Genomic DNA, 25,842 nt, shown 5'->3' on the forward strand with positions numbered 1-25,842 from the left:
GTTTTATTAGAAGGGATCGGCTAAACCGCCAAAATTTAGGAAATTAAGCCGAATGGTGCAAAAAACAAACAAACAAAAAAAGAAAAAGAAAAAAAATATATATATATATGAGGCTCTGGCCTCAAGTAACCCCGTTTTCCATTAGTGCACGTTCTTGTGGGATACTAGCAGGCATGAATGATGGGTCCCCCAAGAAAGCTTTTTAGCCTGATCAAATATTAACATGTCCACAGCCGGGAGTTTTTTTTTTCCAGTCAACTTGGATGAAGACGTTTGTCTCCATATGTATGTTGCAGGCACTTGTCTGCGTCTGATACGTTTGCCTCGATTCGTGACCCCAAAAGACGGCAAAAAGACTCTGACATGCACCGAGGCTTTGTGTTCAGCTAAATAGGTCCACACTTTACACTGAGTCAATTTGTGAGTACATTTAGTTAATCAGCATCATTTCAGTAGTCATACTTTAGGTGGCGTGCCAAGAGATTTTTTTTTATTATTATATTAAAAAGGTCGCCTTGTTTTGTTTGGTTTCCAAAGGGTCCTTTCTATCACTGCCATTTGTTCCGTTTCAACATTCTCGCAGAAAGCGTCCCACACGTTAGGATTACATCTAAGTAGATGGTAGAAAGTCCCATAGTTATCCCCCCCCCCCCGCCAAAAAATAAATCATATCTGTTAAGGAAATTACCAAAGTAGCTTTTAGAAAGCCCGATGCTGGCGAGGCGTAATAGCACTTAGGCTAAGAGCGGACCTGTTCCTTACCAAAGTAGCTTTTAGAAAGCCCGATGCTGGCGAGGCGTAATAGCACTTAGGCTAAGAGCGGACCTGTTCCTCCTAACACTAGATTACAGCAAATTGGAATTAGCCGGCTGAGCCAACTGTAGCACATTTGCAGCAATATTCATTAGCAACTTTTACACCTGTTGACTCAAAGCGCTAGGAAAACACAGGCTAACGTCTTTGTCCGGAGTTTTGGAACATATCGAACAGCTTATTTCCCCCCCATCCGCGGTCCAAGGTTGAATTGTCGACACACTTCCATGCGCTTTATTAGAGCGTAGCGCAGAGCATTTTGTTCCCTCTTATTGGATTACTTAAGCGGCATCTTCCCAGAGCTGCTCCCCCAGGGGTCCTATTTGGGCTGCAGAAGCTCTTTAATCTGATTCCCGACTGGACAACATGTGTAACCAAACAGCGCTGGCTTATATCCGTACCTTGAGGCGTTATTTAGTCACTGCTTCTGCTTCTTCACTTGGCAGCGGCGTGACAACCGTGCTGAATTTGTGACGCAGTACCACTGAAAACCACGCTAGGCCCAGCTAAAATAAAAAAATAAAAAACAGGCTCCAGACCAAAGAAATAAAGAGCTCAATTAGTGTGAGATTTGGGATCCTAAAACACGGAAGGCCAAAAACACAGAGTCCAAGCACATACTATAATTCTATATTTAATTGTCTGACAGACATTTTTTTTTTGTATGTCCTGAATATAGTGTTGACAATAATAATAAAAAAAATAAAGTTCCTTGAATCCTGTCTTGGATGTTTTTATTTATCAAGTGTATTCCAACCATAAGTTATTCAACGGGTCAGCATGTTTTAAATATGTTTTAGGTAGCACCTTCCATAATTATGTGACGGGTGCCGGCTTGAGGTTTCCAAGCGCCTTTGCAGCTCTGGCAGATGTTTTTCCCAGCGATGGAGATGTCTGACATCAATCTCGCCAGCAACCGCTTGGTTTTAAATCACTCGCCGTAGCTTACAGATACTGATTGGGCCGCCTTGATTTAGCATGTAATATTCAAAGAGCCCTCCACACACACACACACGCACTTTTTGACCAAAGAGGAAATCAATTTCTGCAGGGACAGCCATCTCCATCTTTTTAATTACAGTAATGATTAACTTGTTCATTTTGGACGTTTGACGGAACTTTTTGGAACAGGCGGTTGTGGTATTTGACAAACAATGCTTTTTAGTAGTATTTATTCAAAAATAAAGCAGCTTTATTTTTTCTGTAGATTTGTTTAATTTCCTCTTTCACATTATTAATTAGTTCCACTTAAAAAAAATTACATTAAATAAGTTTCTTCATTTTCGATGCATAGTTCCTTCATCCCGAGTTCTTTTCCTACTACTAAGTTTAAATATATATATAGTATAGTTTGTTTTAAACGTTTTTTTTTGCCTTTTGTTTTTTTTCCCATTGCCATGTAGTTTATTTAAAAAAACAAAACATTTTGTTAGTTCACTTTTTAGCTTTTGTTTTAATTCACTTTCTTTAAAAGTTATTTATTTATTATTATTAGTTTTATATTGCTCTTTTTAGTTTTAATTGTTTTCCTCTTTGTTAATCATTTGATTTGTATTTTTACTTTTTTTTTTTTTTAAAAAAATGTTAATTTATTTTAAGTGATTTTCTAGAAGTCACTTAAAAAAAAATTGGTTAAAATTTCCAATAGTAAAAAAAAACAGTATTATATTATATATCAATTTATTGTAATTTAGTTAAGTACCCTTTTTTTTTTTTTACACTTGTTTCATTTCTTCTTGCATGTTTTAATTAGTTTCTCTTGGATTTTTTTTTTCATCCTAAATTACTTAATGGATTTTTAAAAATATTTTAGTTCATCTTTAGACATTTCTGTGTTTTCAGATTTTTTCATTTTCATTTTATTTGAGTTTTTCTTGTTTCTTTGATGCATTTTTTATAGTTCTTTTAAGTATACATTTTTGCTTTATTTTAGCTCAATTTTTATAAGATTTTTGATTATTTTGCATTACAATTTAGTTTTAATAATTTTCCTTTTCTGTTTTTTTAGTCAAATAAAAATATACTTACTTTAGTAATTAATTAAAAAAAATCACTTTTGAAAAAATATTTTTAATTGTTTTTAATTCAAGCTATTATTTTTAATTATTACTATTAATTATTTGACTATTAGCTTTTATTTTACTAGATAATTTTTTTTCTGGCAATTTCATATTTGCAGGTTAAGCAAACATATTCGGTCAGCTGACGTGAGAATGCACGTTTCACAACAAGGTGCTCCATCTTGTTAGTCTCCCCGGGATACAAACGAGGTTGCTTTGCTATTCCCGTTTGGTAAATAGTGACAAAAGAGCGCTCATTGTCTCGGAATAATCGCCGCTCATGTCGCCGCTCTGTCCATTGTACACAGAACAATCCACCTCCAAGCTTTTTTTGCGTTATTACAACTCCCCCGCCCCGGCCTGGCAGCCCTACCCCACCCCCCCCCCCCACCTCACCCTTCACTGGCAAAATGGAATTGATGCTTTCTGTTTTTCCGTCACAGGAGAGCGCCTTCTCATTTTCCGCTCTCACTGTCGACTTGTACAGAGCAACGCAAGTTTGTTGCTATTTGTGTGTGTGTGTGCGCGCAGGCAGGAAATGGCTGTTGACAGCATAATGGGGGTATGAGGATGCAATATAAATCCTTAATCATGCCTGAATCATGAACTCCAACAGCCCAATGCACACATCATTTCGCCGGAACCGCAGCTAGCTAAGAGTTGGGACCTCAGTGGATGCTTTCTTTTTGCTTTTTTTTGTTTAGTTTGTATGAAAATATACATTTTATTTCTCCAGATTCTTGTTGTTTTGGTTACTCTTCCGCCTCACAGTTAAGAAGCTGAAGGTTCAAATTCAGGCTCCTTCCTGTATGGGGCCTTGACCGCATCACCTTTGCTCCCCCACAGAAAAAGGCCACTATTGTTGGTAGCTCAAGCTAAGTAATCTGTATTTTATACAGAGATTTGTGTTCAGGTGCACAAAAGATGCAACACATTTCTCCAGGTCTTGCTCTCGTCTGTGCTTCAATGATGGGAAAATGGAAATGGCAATAAAGATGCTAATGCTAGTAGGCGGCAGAGCCGGCAGGAGTAGCTTCGGCGTGTTATATCTGCATGTGTGAAAGGTGCAAAAATATTGTGCGATGTGGACGTGTCCCCTTTCCCTTCCCCTCGGCCTTTTGTTGGCTCGCCGGGGAGATAAGACCCCGATGGTGGGAGGCGGGTGGGCTGACGCAGACGCAGCCTGCTCTCAATAGGAGCTCATTTGACGCCTTGTGTAATTGTGGCACAAAATGGAGCACACTTCATCCAGGCGGCCGCTCTCCAAAGCCAGTCCAGTCAGGTTTGAGATGCAAACAAAATGGCTGACCTTTATACTTTTTTTTTTTTTTTTTTTGCATGGGAAGGGTATTATTTCATCACCCCTTTGAGAATTAGCATAGCATGCTTCTTCATGAATACAGACTCAATAACACTGGTCCACAGGCATTTAAAAAAAATATATTCTGAGCAGGGTTTTGAGATATTTTCATATTTTGTTTTTAAGTTTGACTTATCTTAACTTGCGCAATACAGATTTTTTACCATGCATTGTAATTCATAGCTATGACAGTTCAAAAAACATTCCACCTGTTGCTGAACAGATAATGATTAGGAGTAGTAAATAAGTTGCATTTTGGTGAATATGTGACATAGGATTACCTGAGGATGAATGTGGCAGATTTTAGATTCTGTTTTAATCAGTTTTAGTTTGTTTGTGTTAGGGATTTACTTAAGTGTGCAGAAACGACAACTACTGTAAAATGCTGTGAATAACACACCTTTTACCTTGCAAAAATAAATAAAATAAAATTTGAGAAGTTTTGAACGATCCAGATTTTGCAAAAGTGCTAAATACACTAAAACGGCATGCTCTGGATAAACATTAAAAGTTTTTTCTTCTTTCAAAAATTTTGCTATAGTAAGCAACAAATGAGAATTTATAGGATCTTTAGAAAAAAGCTAAGTTTGCCTTAATACATAAATATTACTAAATTAACTTAAGTCAAATATTAAAGTACAAATATTTGGAAATTCCACTTTCACGACATGACCAAACGTGGATGAAACAATCTAATCTTTCAATCGGGTTTTTGTTACACATCTTAGCCCTATCCCATAACCCCCCCCTTCACACTTGGCGGGGGGTATTTTTTTTTAAGCATTTCTGTACAAAAAAGCAGCAGTCTTGGCTGGCTTCACACGGTCAAGTCACAGCACAGCTAATTTGAAAGCATTAAAAACAGCCGCCGGTGAAGGAACAGACGTCTATTTGCATAATTTAACTGGCATCTTAATTATTGTGTCAGGATGTATGCAAATGACTTCAAATCCAGAAGAAACTTAGTCGGCTAAACGGCTAATGGACTTATCACGTTGCGCAACATACAGTGAAACCCCGTTCATTGCGGGGGATACAGTACATCCCAGGGCATCTGCACCATATTGTATTTATAAGATAGATTTTTTTTTAATTAACTCTTTTACTGCCAAAAACGTTAAATGACGTTTAGTAAAAACCTACGGAGGGCCGCCAAGGACGTTAAAAGATGTTCTCCAATTTATTAATTTTTTTTGGGGGGGGAAACGGGTGGAGGAAAGCCTTGGCCAGCTGTGGTGAAAGTTTCAAGCAGATCTAGTTAGCCTAATGACTATTTTTGGCCCCTAGATGGCAGCGATGACTCTCTTTTGACAAGATTGGGTAGGCGCCAGTAGAAGACGTGAGGCGGAGCTAGAGGGGACAATGGCTGGGGATGGGAAGCGAAAATGGCGACCGGTTGCTAGCAGCTCACGCTTGAGCATTTTTTTCAAAGACGAAAAGCATCGACCAGTGCTAAAGAGCACATTGATGACGACGATGATCATCATCGATGATGATGATGGTGACTCCGAGGTTGGAAGCGTTGACGCGGCAGTAGAAGACGTGAGGCGGAGCTAGATGGCTGAGGAAGCGAACAATGGCGACCGGTTGCAAGCAGCTCATCGACCAATGCTAAAGAGCACAGTGATGACGACGATGATGATGATGGTGGCTCTGAGGGTGACGCCGAAGTTAGAAGCGTTGACGCGGCGGCTATGACCACGTCATAAAGCCTCACCGGCTAGCGATGCTAACACCGGAAAACGCGGAGCACAACCGAGCACGCTCAGGCGGACGTTCAATCGGACGACGTAGAGTGCCCCGAGTCCAATGCATAGTCATCGGAGGAGTGTGTACAGTCTGCTACTTGCTATTCCCCGAAAAAAAAGGCCGTCAAGAAAGTGTAACGTCTGCACGTGAAAGGGGCAATCGCAGTGAAACTAATCTGTTGTGCAAATCCTGCTCCGTCTCCTTGCACGCAGGGGAGTGTTACAAAAAGAAAAACTGTATTTGAAACATCCACATAATTGTAAATAGTACCACAGTTGCACACATTTGTAAATAGTTTGCGAAATTGTTTTATCAAATTGTTACACTGTTGAATGGAAATAAACGTATTTTGCAATCTAAAAACACTTTTTCATTGTTGGTGGTGGTGTATTGCAGAAGTAAAGCACTATTTAGGTGTTTGTGGCATCATTCATGGACAAAAAGAAGTGTACAATTCACTAGAGTGCATGAAATAACATTGTTTCACAAAAAGCTTATTTTCTATGTTTTTTGTTTTAAAACAGAGCATTTCGGTGAAACTAACCATTTTCTATTGTTGATTACTGAAAAACGGAATAAGGTAGAAACTAACTTTATTTTTCTGATGACAGATGAGTTCAATCTTTCATTTGGTAGTATGTGTGTTTCCATAGTCCAAACACAAAATTTTCTGTGGACCTTGAAAGATCAGTCAAAATGCTTAAATCGGCTGGCACTGGCGACATCCCGTTTCTGAAAACGTCTGGCAGTCAAAGAGTTAATATGTGATTTATTTATAAATTAAATATTCCCTTGCACCTTGTCAAATATGACTGAAATATTCGTTAATGGCAGTGAACGGTTTCATTTGAGTCGACAATGACAAACGTTCACGGCAGTCAATGAGTTAAATCAATAAAAAACGCTGCTCTAATGGTCCGATTTCCTGGAGCAAGCGGGGGGACGTACCACGTAAAACGGTGAGCCGGGTGGTGGCGCTGGTCTCCCCGACGCTGTTGGAAGCCACGCACTCGTATATGGCCTCGTCACGCGGGGTGCGCAGCGGCTGGATGCGCAGCACCGAGCCGGAGCCGTCGTCGAACTCGATCACCTGCAGGTGCGAGAGACGCGGTGTGTTAAAGGAGAATTGCGGCGGGGGGGAGGTACAACAAATGCGGGAGCACCGTCCACAAAGGCAACACAGTTGAGACGTTTGATGGCGATACAGTGTCACACTCTAGTCTGGAATTATATATTATAATTGTAATATGTCAATTACATAGTATACTCTTAAGTGCTTGTCTAACTTTAAGAATGGGCACTTTTGAACAAATAGTTTGGAGGGTGAACAATGTCAATTGCAATGCCGTCCCACACTCTTAAAGCTAACACTGAACATCCTGGAACAATGCGTGTCAATGGAACAAAGGAGGATGAGGGCCACGTTGAAAAGGAATTCCAACAAGATTTAAGTTCTATTAAAAAAACTCGAATGCTGTCAAAGTTAAAGCATTAATTCATTGATTTATCACAAAAATATCGCATTAATTATATATTAACGCAGATTAATTACAATATTAATTTTGACCGCGCAGATGATCATTTACCTTGACAGCGGATGGTTACGTTATAGGTAGCAAAAGTTGTGTTTGAGCAATAAATATTTAAAGAATATTTAATATAATATAAAATAAATATAAGAATATTTGTTCATTTCAAAATATTGGAGTATTTATTTTTTTTTAATTATGCAAGTAATTAGCTGATTAGAAAAAGAACATGTTGAAGACATCACAGGGTTTTTTCAAATTTGGTGGGCACATTTTTTTGATAGAAAGGCTTTTTAATAAAATATACTATATATAGTAATACAACGATAACATCTTTAATTCCATTAAAAAAATAATATTTTTTAGATTAAAAACATGGTCGGCTTGAAAGATCAGCCCCATTTATTTATCAAAAATAATAACCATATTGAAGGGGGAAAAGATTCGGTTTGACTCCGTGGGATTATGATTCGATTCGACATGGTACGGCTCAACACAGTATGATGCAATTACATTTTTGTTGCCATTTTACATACATTTGAAACTGAATGAACTTGTCAGTAATGTAAATTTGCCATTTCATTCTTGGATATATCTCTCCGATAAAAGACAATTTCATACATATCTCGAGTTATTTCTAAGTGGATAGATTCAATTCAGTTCAATCCACTTGTGTCGTTTGAATAAAAAAACAATTTTCAATACAAAAAGTCAAAATGTCGAGGCTGATGATGAACAAGAAAAATGTCAGAGAATAAAGATGACTGCTGCATTTTTTTTAAAAGGGCAAAAGTCCGAATTTTATGAGGAAAACATTAGGATCAATAAATATATTTGTCTTTTTGCCTATTTTTTAAATCTTTTTGTCCTTTTCCGCATGGCCCTTCAACTGGTTGTCGGACAGAGACGGAGAACAGACATGTCAACGGTGGCCTGAGCAGCAATTCGGTTGTATCATGAGTTGACGTAGCGCCACAGAAAGAGACAATTTTATCGGACGGACGACATAGAATGCCCACAAAAACAAACAAACCAACAAACAAACAAAAACAGGACGGTATTTGTTGTAGCGTAGTCATGCACCGCGTTGGGTACTCACTGATGTCTAGAAAGCCCTGTCATAATTCAAAACTTGGGTTTGAACAAATAAAAAACTCCAAACTGCATTCGCCCGCTCACACATACAGGTACACTAATCACAAATAGGGGAATTGGGTTTCAGGTTAAATTTCAGGATAAACCTGAAATGCTATTTAAACTGTACATGTGAACTTAATTTCACCAAGTTGTGTGAATGGATGTCTTCAGAAACTTCAGTACATCAAATGGCTGTTGAGAATTTTTTGCCATTCAGCTCAAAAAGCAAGTTGCACAAAAAGTACTGAAACAATGAACATGTTTCGAGAAGATCAAATTAAGTTCATTAATAAATGTAATAGTGAGTCAGCTTCATCCTTACATTTCATGCAAAATCCCCAAATCCACATTTTTTTAGTGTACACACACAGACACACACGCTCAACAAGGATAGCCTCATTTAATGCAATTTCAAACATTTCTTCGGCCATGCTTGAAAGAAGATGGTGGCGGAAGGCAAGGGAAATGTTTGTGTTACGGGATGAACGTCAGTGTGCGGCGCAACAAGCCATGCGATCCACTCTGATAAGACATTAAAGCCATTGCGGCGACAGCCTCGCAGTCCTGAGGGTCGACGCAGGAAATTAATACAAGTCTTATCAGAGAGCTCTGCCGCGGCACGTTTCACATGGGGATGGAGAGCCGATCTACGTTTCAGCCAGGATGAGGATGGGCGGGTATACAGTACGCAATATGGACAAACCAATAATCGCCGACAGCCTTTAGAGCCAAACCAGTGGGAAGAGAATATGGAGTGACAATGGGCCAAATATGGTTGCGTTTGTCCATGTGGTGTACATTTGGAGCAAGCTGCCATGGAGCAAAAGGAGACAGTTAAATGCTATTTAAAAAAACGTGTCTTAGGAAGAAATAAAATGTAATACAAATAACCAATTTAAAATATTTATCTATTAATTACATTTTTTTTTTAAGGTGTTGGGTGTACGCCCATGAAGGACCTAATTACCTAAAAAAGAACATAAAAAAATATCAAATAAAACCTTATCATAACTTAATACAAAAATATTTTTAAATAGTAAAAAAAACACTTCTATTAGCCTAATGCTAGGTCATGTTGGCGCAATGGTGTAACCTTTCTAGAAAATAAAATAATTATAGACGACGAAAATTAACTTCTAAGAAAATATGCAATTGTGTAACTAAAAAAATACATTACTTTTTTTTTTTTTTTGCTGTTGAGTGAAATAAAATAAAATGTGACATTTTACGATTAGGAAAATGGCCACATTTATTATCGTTCTGAAAAAAATTGGTATAGAACATCGCTAATCCTTGCTATAAACTATGCCTAACGCATGACCGCGCCCAAACAGGCCACTCCCCCCATGAGTAGCATTTCTCAGAATCCAATGGAGCTTTCCTGCTAATGCTACGTAATGCTTCATGCCATGAACATGACATGAAAGTCCCCGCATCTCTTGCCCCGTGGCAGCTTTGAGCGATGGATTTGCGTTTGTGCGTGCGTGTGCGGCAGCCCAAAAGCAGTGCAAAGTGTTTGTCAGCGAGCATTTTACATCAGAACAATGGACCTAATACCTCGAATCGCTGGTTGCTCACTTTCTTCCCCTTCTTGTTCCATACGATCTTGGGCCGCGGGTCACCCGTGGCCTGGCAGATGAAGGAGGCCACGCCACCCTGCACGCCCGTTTGATCGTTGGGTGTTCGTAAAAACTTTGGCGGTGCTGCGGGAGACAGAAAAAGAAGATGGCGTTCAGTATGAGGGTAAGCAAACAAGAAAGTGGACTGTTGAGCACATTTCTGTAGCTTCAGTGCCAATCTCCAATGAAACATTATTCCCCCCTGTACATCTGGTATGAACTGGATCTGCCAATGTGGAGTAAACATTATTGACTGCAAACTTGTTAGAATGAGTTTCCAAACTTGTTAGAATGAGTTTCCAAACGTGTTCAAACGTATCTGCAAACTTGTTTGACCGAAGTGTGCAAATACGTATTACGGATGTTACATATACGTAAATATGTATACCTACGTAATACGTTACAAACGTTTTTTGTTTTTTTTTAAAGCATTTGACCTAGATTATACATTTGAAAATTATGTAAGAACACATTGTTTATTCTTAATTTAAATGGTTTTATGATGCCTGCAGTTTTCATTAATGCCACGGTCAATACGTCATGACATTATGGTTTTAGCATTTAGCATAGAAGTATATTCACTCACACGCATGCACATGCACATACACACCCACATACAAAATTAAAAAAATAAATAAATAAAATAAAAAATTATATATATATATATATATATATATATATATATATATATATATATATATATATATATATATATATTTTTAAAAAAAACGAAAAAAAAGAGAGCAATGATGATGACATGTCAAATAGGTCAAATTACCGAATGAACAATACTGAGCTCTCCAGAAAAAAAAGAAAAAGTATATTGAAAAGTAATTGCAAATACGTTCAAACGAATTTACAAACCTGTTTTATGTATGTATTATGTATATATCTAAATACATATTTCTATGAAATCCATTTGATCATACTTGTGGGCTAAATGCTAAAGATATAGCATTATTCCAAGTAAAAAAAAGCAGCCTTCTTTTTTCGGGAGGGGGGGGGGGGTTGCTTTATAAAAAAATAAAATCAAATGATTTCCTTCACAGGAGTATAATGTATCTACGTATTCAATATTTGCGAGTGAAATGGATGGCACATACTGTTGTTTTTATTTCCACAAGCTACAATATGATGACGAAAAAGCCTGAGTGTCAGATTTATTGTTAGGTGATCTCCATCTGTCCTCCTGCGGGGGCCACTGGCCTCCTTTTATCAATCACTTTGCGGCAGGCCATTAGGTAATGCCGACCATCTAAAGTGCCTCATCTGTTTGTGTGTGTGCGGCGGCGGGAGCGGGAGCGAGGAACAAATTAACCCGCAGGACTTGCCGATAAACAGACGGGCAGGTGGGCCTCTGCCGATCCCGCAAATTAGTGCGGGATATCACCGTGACGTTGATTCTGCATCGTTTGGGGCGTGGCGAGACCTGAAGGGAGCCGCTGGGCGATTGATACGGTGAGTGTGGGGCGGAGGGGAAGGTGGTGGTGGGGGGGTGCGTGGTGGCACAATGGGCTAGCGACTGAGGCGTGATGTGAAGGTAATGGCGTTTTCACAGTCACGGCTGGCCAAATCGCCATCGCTCGCCCTATTGTCGGCGTGCCGGCACGGCAACAATACGGCGGACCCCGCCTGTTTGCGCTTTTCTGTGCAATCTAAATGCACCTATTCATAGAATATCTTCGAATTTTTGTGCTCTTGATGTCATGTCCTGAGATGCCACATGATGACAAAAGTAAAACTATTTCGAAACTAACTCAAAATATTCCTAGTAAAACCTGTGATGCTGTTTCCCAGGACATTTAAAAAAAAACTCCTAAAGCACCATCTGTTCACTAGAGTATATGTTCAGAAACATGGATACACACAAACACAACCACAGATACATTTTAATTACCCCCATGAGTTATTGTTGAGCGGCCTTGGCTCTCTTAAAATGTGTGAAAGTTCTTATTCTTAAAAAATAACCTTGGATAAGGACCCACATGCTGCTTCACTCTGTCTAAGGGCTAAGATATTATTTCTTGCACAAAGGAGGAGCGATTGTTCAGCGCAAACGAGCTGCGTTGCGACCACAGCAATCGTTTACAGTCACCTTGGATAATGAGCCACATGCTGCTTCACCTCCATTATCTGATAACAGGGATGTAGAGCAGCCTGGTGGATTTCCATTTTCCGCAACTCCGATCCGGCGTTAGCGTTCGTGCAGATTTTTGGTCATTTCTAGCCGGGCCAGTAGTGCGACCCGCGACGTGCCCGGCGTCACGCAACAAATAGCCCTTTTGGCACGTGCGCCTCCATTAAAAGTTTCTTTGATATGAGCTCAACTTACAGCCAAAAGTCGGCGTCATTCATCAGCATTTCCAAGTGGCCCGACGGGGCCGTGAAAGCACATGAATCAAAGAGCGCCAATAAAGCCACTTTCAGTTCCATTCCGAGTTGGAGGGAGAGCCGGATTCATACAATCACGCTGACTGACATGTTTAATTTCATTTGCATGAAAGGGGGCCATTTCCTCTCTGAATATTTAACGTGCAGGGTGAGGTTGGGTTGTGCTGGGTGATAATTAATCCCGATGCGCGCCGCACAATAACCAACGCCGCATTTTCAAGTGGAAGAAAGGAGCATTTAGGCAATGCCATTAACCTTTTCTGACATCTTTTAGCCGCGCCATATCAGCGGGGTGATACTGATGAAGTTTCACCAAGCGGCTAAAAAACGTCCACTTTGACCTCCCATTATAAATATGAGGAAACAAACAGCGTGGGGATAAATGGGCGGAACAAATGCCGGCGTTTTCTTGAGGGCCGCCGCTCGCTCTCTGCGGTATTGTGATAAAAAAATGTGTCTTTTGTGACGCCGAGGGAAACAAACTCCGCATTGTGCGCCCTCACAAAGGGGGTTTTAGGCACACGAGAAAAGGAGAGGAGCCGCGGCTTAATTAGAACCGTTGGCTGACTGGCATCGCATGTTGGGCTGCGATCCTCGCCGGAAACCCGAATCATAATTCCAATTAGCAAAGACTTGAAAGGGGATTCGGCCCTGCCAATGATTGTTCATTAGCAAACCAGGAATAGGACGGTGATTCACAGCGAGACCGATGAGCCTCCATCAATGAGAGATGCTTCAAAATCACCAAATTGGGACGAAAAAGGATTTCAACAGTTACCTCTGTGGGCTCACTTTGGCCATTTCCAATGCTTCTACTACGGAGAAATTTCCCGATTGCTACCTATATTTTTGTAGGCGGAACATGGCGGTGAAATTTGATAACTCACCATAAAACTAACAACGTGACAAGATTTTCCCCAAAATGCCAATCCGTCAAAATGTGAAGTCTGGTTCCAGCCACATTCAAACTGACTACAACTCACCAAGAAGAAAATCGGATGATGAGTTTTGTGTCAGGAATTGTTTTAATTAAAAGTGAAATTAGAGTAAAATAGTATAAATTGATCATGTCTTAACATCTCTCCCGGCCTCTTTGGTGTCGTCTGCTACCCGATTGGTTGACAAGATTCAGTTAAAAAATATACACTAGTAAGATTATATGGGCCGAAATCACAAGCGGTTGTCCAAGATGACTCGTCCAAATTACTGTGACATTTGAAACGGCATCACTCGCCCTAAAACCCCAAATGGAATAGTTCATCTACTTTAGCAATCCAATTAGCCAGAATTTATCTCTTATGGAGGATTTTACAGTCTCGGTGTTCGAAATGCTCATTCTTCATTTATATTTTTTGGGAAAATTCCACAAAGATGGTGGCCACCTGTCATGTTGCTAGTAAAACCCAAAACCTTAATAAGCTGAGTTTAACACCGATGCTGGATTTCATTTTCCTTTATTTTCTTTGGTCCTTCCTCGGGTCTCCTGATGGCCTCACGACTCTGGCTGGAAGTGTTCGGTTGTATGGAGTATGGGATTAGAAAAAATGAATAAATACAAAAAATAAAAATAAGCTGAGTTTAAAATTGCACCCCATTGGGAGTTTGATTTCGCTATGTAAAAATAGATAGGCATGTTTCTCATGAATAAACCCGAGGTAGCCATTTTAGGCTCACTTTGTCCAATTCGAAACAAACGACATGCAACAAATTTGTCTGATTGGGGAATAAGCGGTTAAGAAAATGGATGGATGGATGGATGTGACTTAATTCAAACCAGGTGGACAAGACAGTAAATTGCAAAATTACCTTTGGGCAGAACAGGGTTATTTATGGTTAACCATGTTATGTACGTACGGTTACTTATGGGTAACCCAGTTATGTATTTATGGTTATTTATGGTTAACCGTATCTTACGGTTAATTATAACCAATTTGGTTATCTAAGCCACAAATGCACTTCATATGGTGAAAACTTCTACTAAATATTAAGACTGAAAACATCCTACAGGACGTCCCTGTACTCTGCAAATGCTTACTGACTGTTGTCCAAAACTTTTCTTGGAATTTGGAGCACTTAAACGAGCACACGGCTGCTTCAAAAGGATTATCTAATGCTCCTGTCCCACATTCAAGACACTGACAGACCCTGCGACACCAGTCACGTGTTAGGATGCTCTCACTTTCTGTGCGATGTTTGCAAAGGAAAAAGAAAAGAAGAGAAAAAAAATAGTTCTGGCCTCTCACATCTTCATCGCACACTCCTTCCCTCCCCCGTGGGACACATTAGCGCGCTAGTGGGATCCAGTTTGTCACTTAATAAAATGGCCCACTCAAACAGATGGCTTTAAAAGCTGCGAGCAGACATGAAAAGACTCCACTTCCTCCCGTCACGGCGGAAAGCAAACACTAACATAAATATTGAAACGCCTCACAGTTGAGACATCAGGACAGCTGGGCTGAGGTTTTTTCCGCCACCGATGCGAAACAATAGGGATACTTTCATATGGCTTCTGAATTTTGTACGCCAAGTCTTGCGTGAGATCGGGAAGAAGGAAATTTGGATTTGTTTGTTTTGCCTCTTTCAAAAAAAAAAAAAAAGAGCAGAGATAAGTAATTCTAATTGTGCAAGCTGCTTGGTAGTCAGCGCAGTCTCTTGGCAAAAAAAAAAAGGAAAAAAAAAAGAAAAAAGTTAATTATCTGATAGGATAGGCAGCGGCAGCCTGGAACGCAGCAAAGGCATTTGTGTTCATTTTGTTATCCACTAGGCAATGGAACGATTCATTAAATGGTGGTAGCGCTTCAGCAAAACGACCAGTAGTTATCATGCCAGGGCTGCACACTCATTGCAAATCGAGAGAAAGGGCGTATATTTATATGTATATTCACGGTACATTTTAGAGACACCTCAACCTGACGTGCTGATCATAGTGGCAACAGAGGTGAACAGGCAAAGTAGCCCCGAGTTCATTATTCTTCATATACGGTAAACAAGCAAAATCATCAAAAAATGTTATCACTACAAAAATCATTTGACAACACCCTAAAACAATTTTAAAAAAGTGAATTGATCAGCAGATAACCAAAAATAGGCGGGGGTTCACTACATAGCGTTTTCTGCAGTCACGTGGTCATGTTTGCCCTCGAGTGCCAATGTTTGTCTCCTGTAATGGACCACACACGCCCATCCAAGTGCAATATTTGTAGAAACAGGAGGACACAAAATCCACTGTAAAAAATTACAGTTTAATTTACCTGCCGTTGTCTTCATGTATCTAAAAATGACACAGTGAGTAACAGCGTGCTCTCTATATTTTGAATATTTTTTATGAGCGGCACTAAAAACCTGAGCGAGGGAGAATAAAATGAAAAGAAAAAAAAAAAAGTGCTGAGATTGTTGCAAAATGCCGTGGGGTAATTCTGCGTTCCGGTGAGTTAACGGCTTGATCCGTTTTCTCACATAGATTAAAGGTTAAACAGCGAGCTCGCGCGCGGACGAGACTGTTCATTAATGTTTGTATCCAGAAGGCACTCACATTAACGGAGAGTGTGGAGCCCAAAGCATCAAGTGAGGGCTTGATTAATGCCACACTCGGAATTAAAATGCTAAAAATACATTCATTAACATTCTAAATGACAACTTTGATACGGAACCATTTAACAGTCAATGTAGCAGATACTAGACAAACAACAAAAGCCACAAAACAATAAAACATAACAAATCACTCTGCCGTTTGGGTTTGAGGCGTCCATTTTAAGGTCATTTAGAAGCATGTATACTAGACACGTTTTCAAACAGCCAATTGAGAGTACCTTTCAGTTTACAGCGGTCTGACGAGTCCTAGAGATTTTTCACGATTGCTGCACAATTTGAACCATATACAGTAACCAAACACTAAATTGTAAAAAAAAAATAAAAATAAATGTTTGGTAACAATGTAGAAAACAAACAACCCTTAAAGATGTGTTCAAAAATTGAGATCGGATTTAACAAAAAAAAAATCCAAATTGGGCATCACGCCCTGCAGGTCCATGAAATTCAGGCCCATGTGTTATAAGGAGATAGATCCACAAAAAAAAATCCCATGTCCTAAAAGTCAAAATAATTCTGCTATTTTGTTTTACAGCAGCCATTTTAAGAGTCATTTCCGCCATTTCTAGTAGTCCTTCAAAAACAAATGTAGTCCATTTGCTGCTATATTTGAATCACATATTGACGAAAGATGGTGTAAGTGAAGCGTGCATTGCTCACCACAAAATATCTTTTACTTGAACTCGAATATCTTTTCTAGATTTACAGCTGACAAGTGATGAGTGCTATACACACACCGCGCGTACGCGATGCTTCTTGTCACCGTCGTTTGCGTCTAAATGCTCCTCCTCGAGCCCCTCGTCAAAAACATGCCGCGCAATTATGTCTAAATGCCGCATGTAGCCTGTTATTAACTCGCTGAATGCCGACCTCTTTGGCAAGGGTATTATTTACGGACATTTGGCTCGGCGTATGGATCGCTCAAGCTCTCTACAAAGAATGGCACAAAAGCCGAGCATCCGACCCCCCAGCCAACACCACCCACCCCACCGCCTGTGATCTTCCCACTTTTCAGCAAAGCAAATCATCGCCAATAATACTGACGTGTTGTGCAAGTGGCGATGTAATTAATGGGCACCCGCACTACAAGTGACCCTTTATCGAAGTGCACTTATAACTGCGGCAATTCCACCATGAAGTGACATTCGTGCATGTCATTTTAACTTGCTGTGGGCACTATTAAGGTGCCAAAAAGTGCATGGGTCAGACATGTATAATTACAAATTAGCACTGCATATAGGCACTTTAGCCATTAGCATTGACCAATGAATGTGACATAACTGTAATGGGATGAGGGTGAAGACCATTGTCGAAAGTCCTCCTTTTCACAAGACCCCATATTTTTTTGTAGTCTTCTACATTTTTTCGAGACAAAATTACCAAATTAACGGGCGCGCAAGGAATGGGGATCAAGCCCTGCCGCCAATGGCCCCAAAAAACTTTTAAACCTGCCTAAATAAAAAAATAAAATCAGAAATATGCCAAAAACTATGATACCAGAAATGGCAAATATCATTTAAAACTCATTTTACACCATTACACTTTAAACCCACTAACCATTTTATTTATTTATTTTTTTTTTAATTTTGAACACATGTTCAACAGGGCACATTTAAGACTTTTGCTGTTCTTAATATGAAGACAGCAGAGCACAGTCTCATGATCTTGCCAAATACGGTCTTCCTTTTTTTTTTTTGAGTAAGCTCAGTAATGTCATCATCATTGCGCTCTCTTTTTCTTTTTTTGTATGTGCGCGAGTATGTGCATGTGCGGGTGCGCGTGTGTACTCATTAATTCACTTAAAACCTATTAAAAATCCCATACCGTTCACCTAAACCGAATACTTCAGAATCCAGCTAGAGTCGTGAGGTTGTCAGGAGACCCGAGGAAGGATCAAAGAAAGTGATACGGTCTTCCTAAGAACGTACGCGAGAACGTTCTTCCTAAGAACGTAAGGGTCTTTTTAAATTGGGATTGCAATGTAGTTGTTGCAACAAAAAACACTTTGAACCGGAAAATTGTTTCTTTATTTTGAAGGGTTCATTAAACTAAACCAATCATTTCACTTCAAGATACATACCGAATTGTTTTTTATTGAAGAGATGTATCTTAGAAGGAAATGGCACATTTACAGTGCTGACACCGATGTACTACTTTCCTACTGAACAGGAATGACACCATCTTGTGGCATGTTAGGACATTCAAGAAAGTTCACAGAAAAACTGCAGATGGTGAGTTATTCACCGACTAGCTGACATCTAGTTGAATTTACTAACGCTGGCCTTTTGTCCAAAGGACCCAAAATGGCACTTTGTGTGGGAAGGGTGCTGTTCTCGTTTGCTTTCCTCAAAAGAGTGTAAGAGCGCTCGGCCCGAGGCTGCCGAGTTGCTTTCACTCCAGGTGTCCTGTGATTGCGACGCATTGCACTGATCTCAGCGCATTTGTGCAGCCTGTGTGCACTACCATTCTGCGGGCGGCAGTTGGGGGGGGGGGGGGTTAATGGTGTAAGCCATTCGTCTCCGTGGAGACCGCCTCAGGATTTTCGCCTTCTCGGAGGGCTGTGAAAGAAAGAGCTCCGCCTCCGCCGAGCTACCTAAAAGCAGCCGCCGCCGCTTGACGCACATCGGGAATCTTTACGCCGCCGGCTCCTCTTGTCACAGTCCATTTACATCGGGCGGTGCGACGGAATGAAGTACGTCTTCGGAGAGCTGTCTTTCTCACCTTCCGCTCGATCACGCACTTTATCTTACTTTATCACTCTCCCTTGTCGGCCCGCCCCCTTCTCTCTTGTTAGCGCTTTCTCCCCGCTCGGTGTTGACATTTTGGGAGGCCGAGATGTATTTATTATGGTTTATTCGTTAGTTGAAAGCCTTCACAGAGAGGTGAAAAGCTCCCACGCCACCACTGGACTCGGCCATTTCCATTTGAATCCAGGCCAAACTTCCTAAGTGCCTGTCGCGCGATAAAAAAAGGAAATATACATTAACACACAGAGCCCCTTGACAGTTATAGTGTTTCACAAGAGCATCCATCCTAAAGGGCTTTCCCGGTGTCATTTTTAATCTCTCGTCTTACTCAGCTGGTATAACAAACAATTGCCATTATTTGATTCCGTAACTGGTGCGCAGTGGATTCGTGGTTAGCACACATCGGGGTACCTAAGAAACAAATCCAACGGGCGGGTTGAGAACCCCAAAATGTTGCCACATGAAAACATGAAAGCGACATGCTGCGCATTCTGCAGCGGTGGCCCCTCCGATGGATTTGGGAATCCTTTGAACCGTTAAGCTCCTGTGATAGCAAACAAGCCGCCTGACATATTTAATCACAAACTTCTACTTCCGTGTTTGACAATCCTTCCACCAAGATCCCTTTAATCCGTCCCCATCTCCCTCCCAGTCTTGTCGTTAGCGCAGGGTGGTGCCGGTCGACTTTCGGCTGCCTGGATTTGTGCCCACCTTACAAATAAGATTCCTCCCCTCGGAAAAAAATTTCACGCCGCAAGATCCGCTGTCTCTTATTACGTGGCGACGTCTAATTGGCCGCGCTTCCTCCAGTCCCAAGTTTCATCCTGCAGATGTCCATGTGAAAAACAATGAGGTGTAGTTACGCAATTAGTCCCACGCCAGGCTGCTTTGTTTGTGTCCAAATGACGCCACCTCGAGTGGGCATAATAAAGCTACAATATATTTTAACATTTTGTACAGATTGTTTTTTTCACAAAGCACTTTTGACCTGTACCTAATAAGTTATCCCTGTGTTAAATTCCATGCGCACCCAGAGTAACTACACAGCAATATGTAAAATGAACACTTTACCAGTGTTATTTGAGTCTCCAGTGTTAATCTTCTATAACTAAATGTAGTGCTAAAGGGCGTTTGAGGTAGAGTTGATTTTTCTACCACGGTAAATAATTAACACTACTGGGAGTTATGTTTACTCTTTCAAGAGTTCTTTAATCTGTAGTGTTATATTGTATTCACACCATGCAGTGTTACCCAGAGTTGCTTTAACACCAATTCTGATAAGAAATACACTGAGGCACAGTGTTAAATTTAACTCTTTTAAGTGTTGAATTAAGTTACACTTAACACTTATCTATAGGTAATGTGTGACATGATACATCACCTTGTAGGTAAGTACTATTTATTTAGAAACTTTAATGGAATGAAACTCGTGTTTTGGGGGGTAGGATAAATGCTTCATGCAGGTTTGAGTATACCACAAATTTCATCAAACCACTGGGTCACTGCTCCGTATAAGATCGGGAACTATTGATTAGGCTATAATTAAATTGTCTACCCAGCAAGATATGGATTAATAATCACCCCACTAATACCCTGCCCTGACATTTTGCTGCATCCACTCGATACTGCTTACAGAGATGTGCCGATAAGGTTCAGAATTGTTCGTCGTCCTGGCCAAGTAAGACTAATCGTGGTGGTCTTGACATTTGGATCTGGAAGCTAGGAAGTTGAATCCAACGCACCTCCGAGACTTTAGTGGACCTTAGAAATTCTGAATCAGACCTGATATTTTAAAGGAATATAGGTCTTAAATTCAAATGTGCAACCAGAGCCTGGAACAAACCGAGGAATGAACAACACTGTGGTAAAAATAAATAAATAAATAAATAAATAATTCTACCTAATAGGGTCTCAAAGTCAAACAAGAACTCACTGTCTTGCCTTTCTTGGTGGCCCCTAATGGCCATGAACACATCTTTAAACTTCTTTATCCGTGCTTTGTTATGATTTGGTCACCGGGCGCGTCCAAGTCACGCTAAAAAGGACATCCCGGGACAAACAATCGTCCTAAAAATACAGAGACAAGAAGGCAGCAAGGGCGTTTTGCCACATCACCGCTTCGGCTTCCTCGCTGCCATCTGTGAGCTCTCCTTCTCTGGCATTTTCACAACGCCCCCCCCCCCCCACACTCCCCTTCCATTTCCTTTTGTTTGCTAGCTTTAATTAGCTTATTTTGTGGCGACTAACCTCCCAGCGCTTCATTACGGCGGCCAGTCGCGGTTAGGGCTCCCAACAGGGCACTGGGCGAGATAAAAAGTTGGGACAAAAGATGATAAATGTCGCTCATAGGCGTGCGCAATGCAACGTAGAGATAGTCTAATGGCTTCGCGGCTTGGGGAGGCTGTCAAGATGGCAACGTGATAAATCACAATGGGGTCCTTGTGAGGACTGTGAGCCAGATGAAGAAAAAGAAAAGGATGACCACAAAATGGAGTCTAATTCATCTGGACTTGGTTCCTCCTCTTGACAAATTCAGTGCCGGGGAAGGGATGGAAAAGGGGAATACTTTTTCTAGGAGATGTGCTCGGGCCCATTGCGCTTTCTTCGCATCGGGACGTATGTGACTTTTGACAAGGCTTGTGCACCTGTTAATTGATTAACGGCAGCGGTCTCACCTACTCAGTGGAACCACGAGTGTCCAGGGATAAGTAAAACGTTGCTCGAATATCTTGGCATGACCATTGTGGTTTTTAACCCTGGAGAACCCAATAACCCTTTTCTTCTTTGGAAAATTATGAATTATACATTAAATGACTGCTATATTTCACTGAACACCAAAATATATGTTTTTTCAATTTTAACCCTTTTTTTTTAACTAGCTCAGAGTTGCTAATTTATCAAAAATATATATATAAAACATACTCCTAGGCATTCTGCAACATGATATAAAATAGATTAACACAATTTTACCATCTTGTTTGTTTGTTTGGATTGATTTCCAGCTCAACAAAACAGCAGGTTGCCAGCCATCTTGTCACCACCACTCTGGCTCATGTAAGTGCAATATTCATCCACTAGATGGCCCCATGCAGGGGTCAGAAGTGGCACTCTGGACTTTTGAAGTTAAATTTGTAAAGGAAAAAAAAAGGTCTTTGTTATTTGAGTAGCAGAATTTATAGGGGCCAAATCTGACCCCGTGGGTTCTCCAGGGTTCACGACAATGACATATTTACATGTGTGGCTTACGCTACAACTTATGAATGTAGTTTTCATGTTGAAATTTAACGTCACAAGTTTGAGACCTGTGGTTCCACGTTTTTTGGCAATTCCTCTTCATCGAGTTTTGCTACCATGGTCTGCGTAAAAGCAAAGATGAGGACTCAAATTCTTTGCAATTTGTAGAAATGGCCAACATTTCAAGTCATGATGGACGTGCCAGCTGAATTTCATGTGGCTAGGTGAAAAAAAAATCGAATGAGTCTGGGTTTCCAGAAAACTAACGAGAGTCTGGGACAATTGAATCAAATGTAATTTTGCATTGAACTGCACTGCTATGATGTCATGATATGAATGGTCGCCAATTCCTAAGCACTCTACAGATTAGCACAACTGCACCGCGCTGGGCTCGAAACTAGCCCGCCTTGAAATGAGCGAGTGGAGGGCGACAATGGGATTTCCACTGGAGCAAATGTCCGGCAGGATGATGAACGATCTCGGCGGAGTGGCGGGAATTACACTGACGTGGAGTTGACCCCAGCCGCCTGCTCTTCTCTGGGCTTAATGTCATTAAGTGGGGAGGCAAACACATACTGCATATGTGTGTGCTCATATGGGCTCCTCTTAAGAGAACATACTGAGCCTTCTTAATGTATGTGCGTGCGTGCGTCCGTGTGTATAAAAGGCAATACACTCAAATCAAATTAGCATGCGGGCAAATTAAGCAGAGGGATTTAATTTGAGCTGTTGTAAAAATGCTAATTTCGGTATAGCCCCGGAGCTCATATGCAAATACAACACTACTTTACAATAATTCAGATTAGGCCATGCATGCATAAAACACACACATTACAGCCCGCTGTCATCTGGGGAATAGAGGATCATTAGCCTTCGGACTAGCTGCGAGGTTATCCTGCTGTGCTAACATATCGTCGTTGCGTGCGTTCTGGGAGCCGTGTAGCGCCCTTTGCAAAACAGAACCAGGCCGAATGATGCTTTTGTCGTCTTGTGTGGCACCGGGTATCATGAAATACATTCAAGAACCCCCCCATAATGTAACAATGACGTCAAATTAGACTTACTTTTTTTTTTCACATGATTTTTGCGTATGCTAACCATTTAAGCTTAACGTCAATGTAATATGGAAAAGCGACAGCTGCTTTCAGCTCAACTACAACTTCTTTTTTGTACCATCTCCACCATCCTTGTGTTAATGGACAACTTTTACTGCAGGGTGAGAAAAAGAGAGGGTCGACACATTAGATAGATTCAGCGCTAAACGTGCTAACGCCCGCGGAGGCTAAAGGGAAGCCCGTCGATAGCAATTGATGGCGTAGAGAGAGACGAGTGGCGGGCAAATCAATTAAAACACTTTTGGGCTCGCGGTCTGACAGAGTCCGCCGGGACACGTGGTCACCGCCAGACAAGTACTAATCGGTGGGAAAAAGTATTCCTTACTGAAGAAAAAGAAAAAAGACATCAAACATCTAAATTGTCTTAAGCTATGAAGCCCAAAAAAAACAAAAAACTTATAAGAACAAAATACTGAATTAAAAAATAATAACAAAAATGTGTTTTACCTGGAATAAACTCAATTTAACCCATTTTTACGTCAATTGCCACGTATGTGTGTATGTGTAATTTGCTGACTGTATTTTGTTCACAGTTGTCGAGTTCTGTCATGTTCAGCAAAGGCCAATATCTCTTAACATAGTAAAACTTATCAATCGTGGCACACGCTAAAACAAATTAATCCTTTGATGCTCACTGAGCAGATTTCATACTTTGAAGTTAGAAGCATATTTTCCACAGAGTTTTGGTGACGTTCCAGACAACCGAGCCAAAGCACACACACTTCTCTTTTTTTTTTTTTTCATGACGGCCCAGGAGATGTTTCATTCTTATCTGTTTTCCTTGTGATGGTTCAGCAGAAGACACAAAGCGTAAATCTTGTTGCTCAGCCGTCCCCTTGGCTCACCGGGGACAATTACGCACCTCTTTCAAGACGTCGCCAAGCCCAATTTGCCGCACAAATTAAAAATGGACCATATTTGATGAAGGAGAAAATGAGCGGTGAAAGGGTTGGTGGCGGGGGGATGGAAATGATGACACAAAATAAACAGTTCCACAAATCCTCAAAGACAATTTTTCAATCTATTTTGTGGCATGCTTCACATTTTTACAAGGAACAAATTTCCCATTATCCTTAATAGCAATTGTTGATTGGGTGCCGCGACATCCGCCGAGCAGGGTTGGCTCCGAGCATCGGACCATCTGTTGAGCGGGCCGACTCAGCCATTTTGGGCTCCCGCATGCCTCATAGACTACGTCCGGAGCATCAACAGAGGGCAACGTTCCCCCCCAACCCTCCGTCAAGGCGGGCACATTTGAGTCCACGTGACAGAAAAGGTAGATAATTACGCCTTGAGGCGTACCATGGATAGTCACTCGAGGATGAACATGAAAAAGATTCTGCTTTTAGACTCCGATAATTAAGCCTGTACGAAAACGCCTCCTATCGTAAAGCGGCTACAATTTTCTTTTCAACCTTCTACCTTCATTTTCCCTAAACCAAACCAAAGAACACTTATTTGAATACCAATAATTGCCACTTTGCAGCAAGTACAGTACATTGACTGCATATTGTCTGATTAAAAGACTCCGAATGAAGACCCAATTCAGTTTCAGCTCTATACTGTTGTTTTTCATATACTGAACCAAAAACATAATGTTGTGTATTATGCAACACTGGCTACTTCAAAAAGCTACGAAGGTACCTTAGGCACAATAATTAGCACTGCAGCATGTAAGTTAAATTGACTCCATATTTCCAGATTAAATATAATTAATTATGTAATCATTGGAGACTAGCTTTTTTTTTTTCTTTCTCGTTTCGGTGCTCTACCGTCAAGTCTATAACAAAAGGGTTACCAACCAGGTAGCCACATGTGTAGCCCGTGGGCGTGTTCCAATAATCCAGTAGCTCACCAGTGATGGGGCATTGTGATTTTCTAGAAATGTTGCATCATCGTTTGAAAATGTAAACAATGGAAAAGATGAATGGGAATAAAGTGTTGCATATTGGTATTTATTTGTTTCCTAGTTATTGCGAGAAAGTATTAACATGATCTGCGTCTCCACATAAATGAACGTCAATAATTAATAACTAGGCCTGTCACTAACGAAGAGGGATGAGCGAGTACCAATACTAGGTATCATATTGGGCCGATACCTGGCCTTATTTCAAGGTATCAATTAGGGATGTAACAATAACATCACAAAATAAAATTTGCCACGACATCATCGTCAAGTCACGTCACGCTATTAAAAGCAGCATATCTGTTAAGAAGGCGAAGTTCAGTTCCATTTGTGCAGTTCTAGCACCCTCTAGTGATTAGTTTATGAGTGCAGTTTAATTTTAATTAGACATGTTTTAGTCACTGTGGCGGTTGTCACTCCCATGAATCAGTGATCTGAGCAAATATTTTTCCAACAACCCAGTCAAAAAGCATTACTTCTCGCCAGCTTCAACCAAATGGCAGCACGAAAATAAAATGACCGGCCAAGCCTATTTCTTTGTTACTGCGGTTATTACAGACAAAAAAACAATATTGTGCTTTTTTCCCCCCCAAT

General features: G+C 40.6%; 1 protein-coding gene across 6 annotated transcripts in view; it reads right to left on the reverse strand.

The window, feature by feature from the left end:
* ptprda (protein tyrosine phosphatase receptor type Da) overlaps nucleotides 1-25,842 on the reverse strand; it is a 254,753-nt gene that overhangs the window by 45,443 nt on the left and 183,468 nt on the right. For 4 of the 6 annotated variants that reach the window (XM_077544513.1, XM_077544514.1, XM_077544512.1 and 1 more), the window contains exons 13-14: nucleotides 10,206-10,351; nucleotides 6,931-7,072 (exon numbers count right to left, since the gene is read on the reverse strand). In XM_077544513.1, coding sequence (XP_077400639.1) covers nucleotides 6,931-7,072; nucleotides 10,206-10,351 — 288 coding nt within the window. Of the gene's footprint in view, nucleotides 1-6,930; nucleotides 7,073-10,202; nucleotides 10,352-25,842 lie in introns of all 6 variants that reach the window. The other 2 variants (XM_077544510.1, XM_077544511.1) reach the window with 1 other exon arrangement.

The sequence above is a fragment of the Vanacampus margaritifer genome, chromosome 15, assembly GCF_051991255.1.
Source record: "Vanacampus margaritifer isolate UIUO_Vmar chromosome 15, RoL_Vmar_1.0, whole genome shotgun sequence".
NCBI classification, from domain to species: Eukaryota; Metazoa; Chordata; class Actinopteri; order Syngnathiformes; family Syngnathidae; genus Vanacampus; species Vanacampus margaritifer.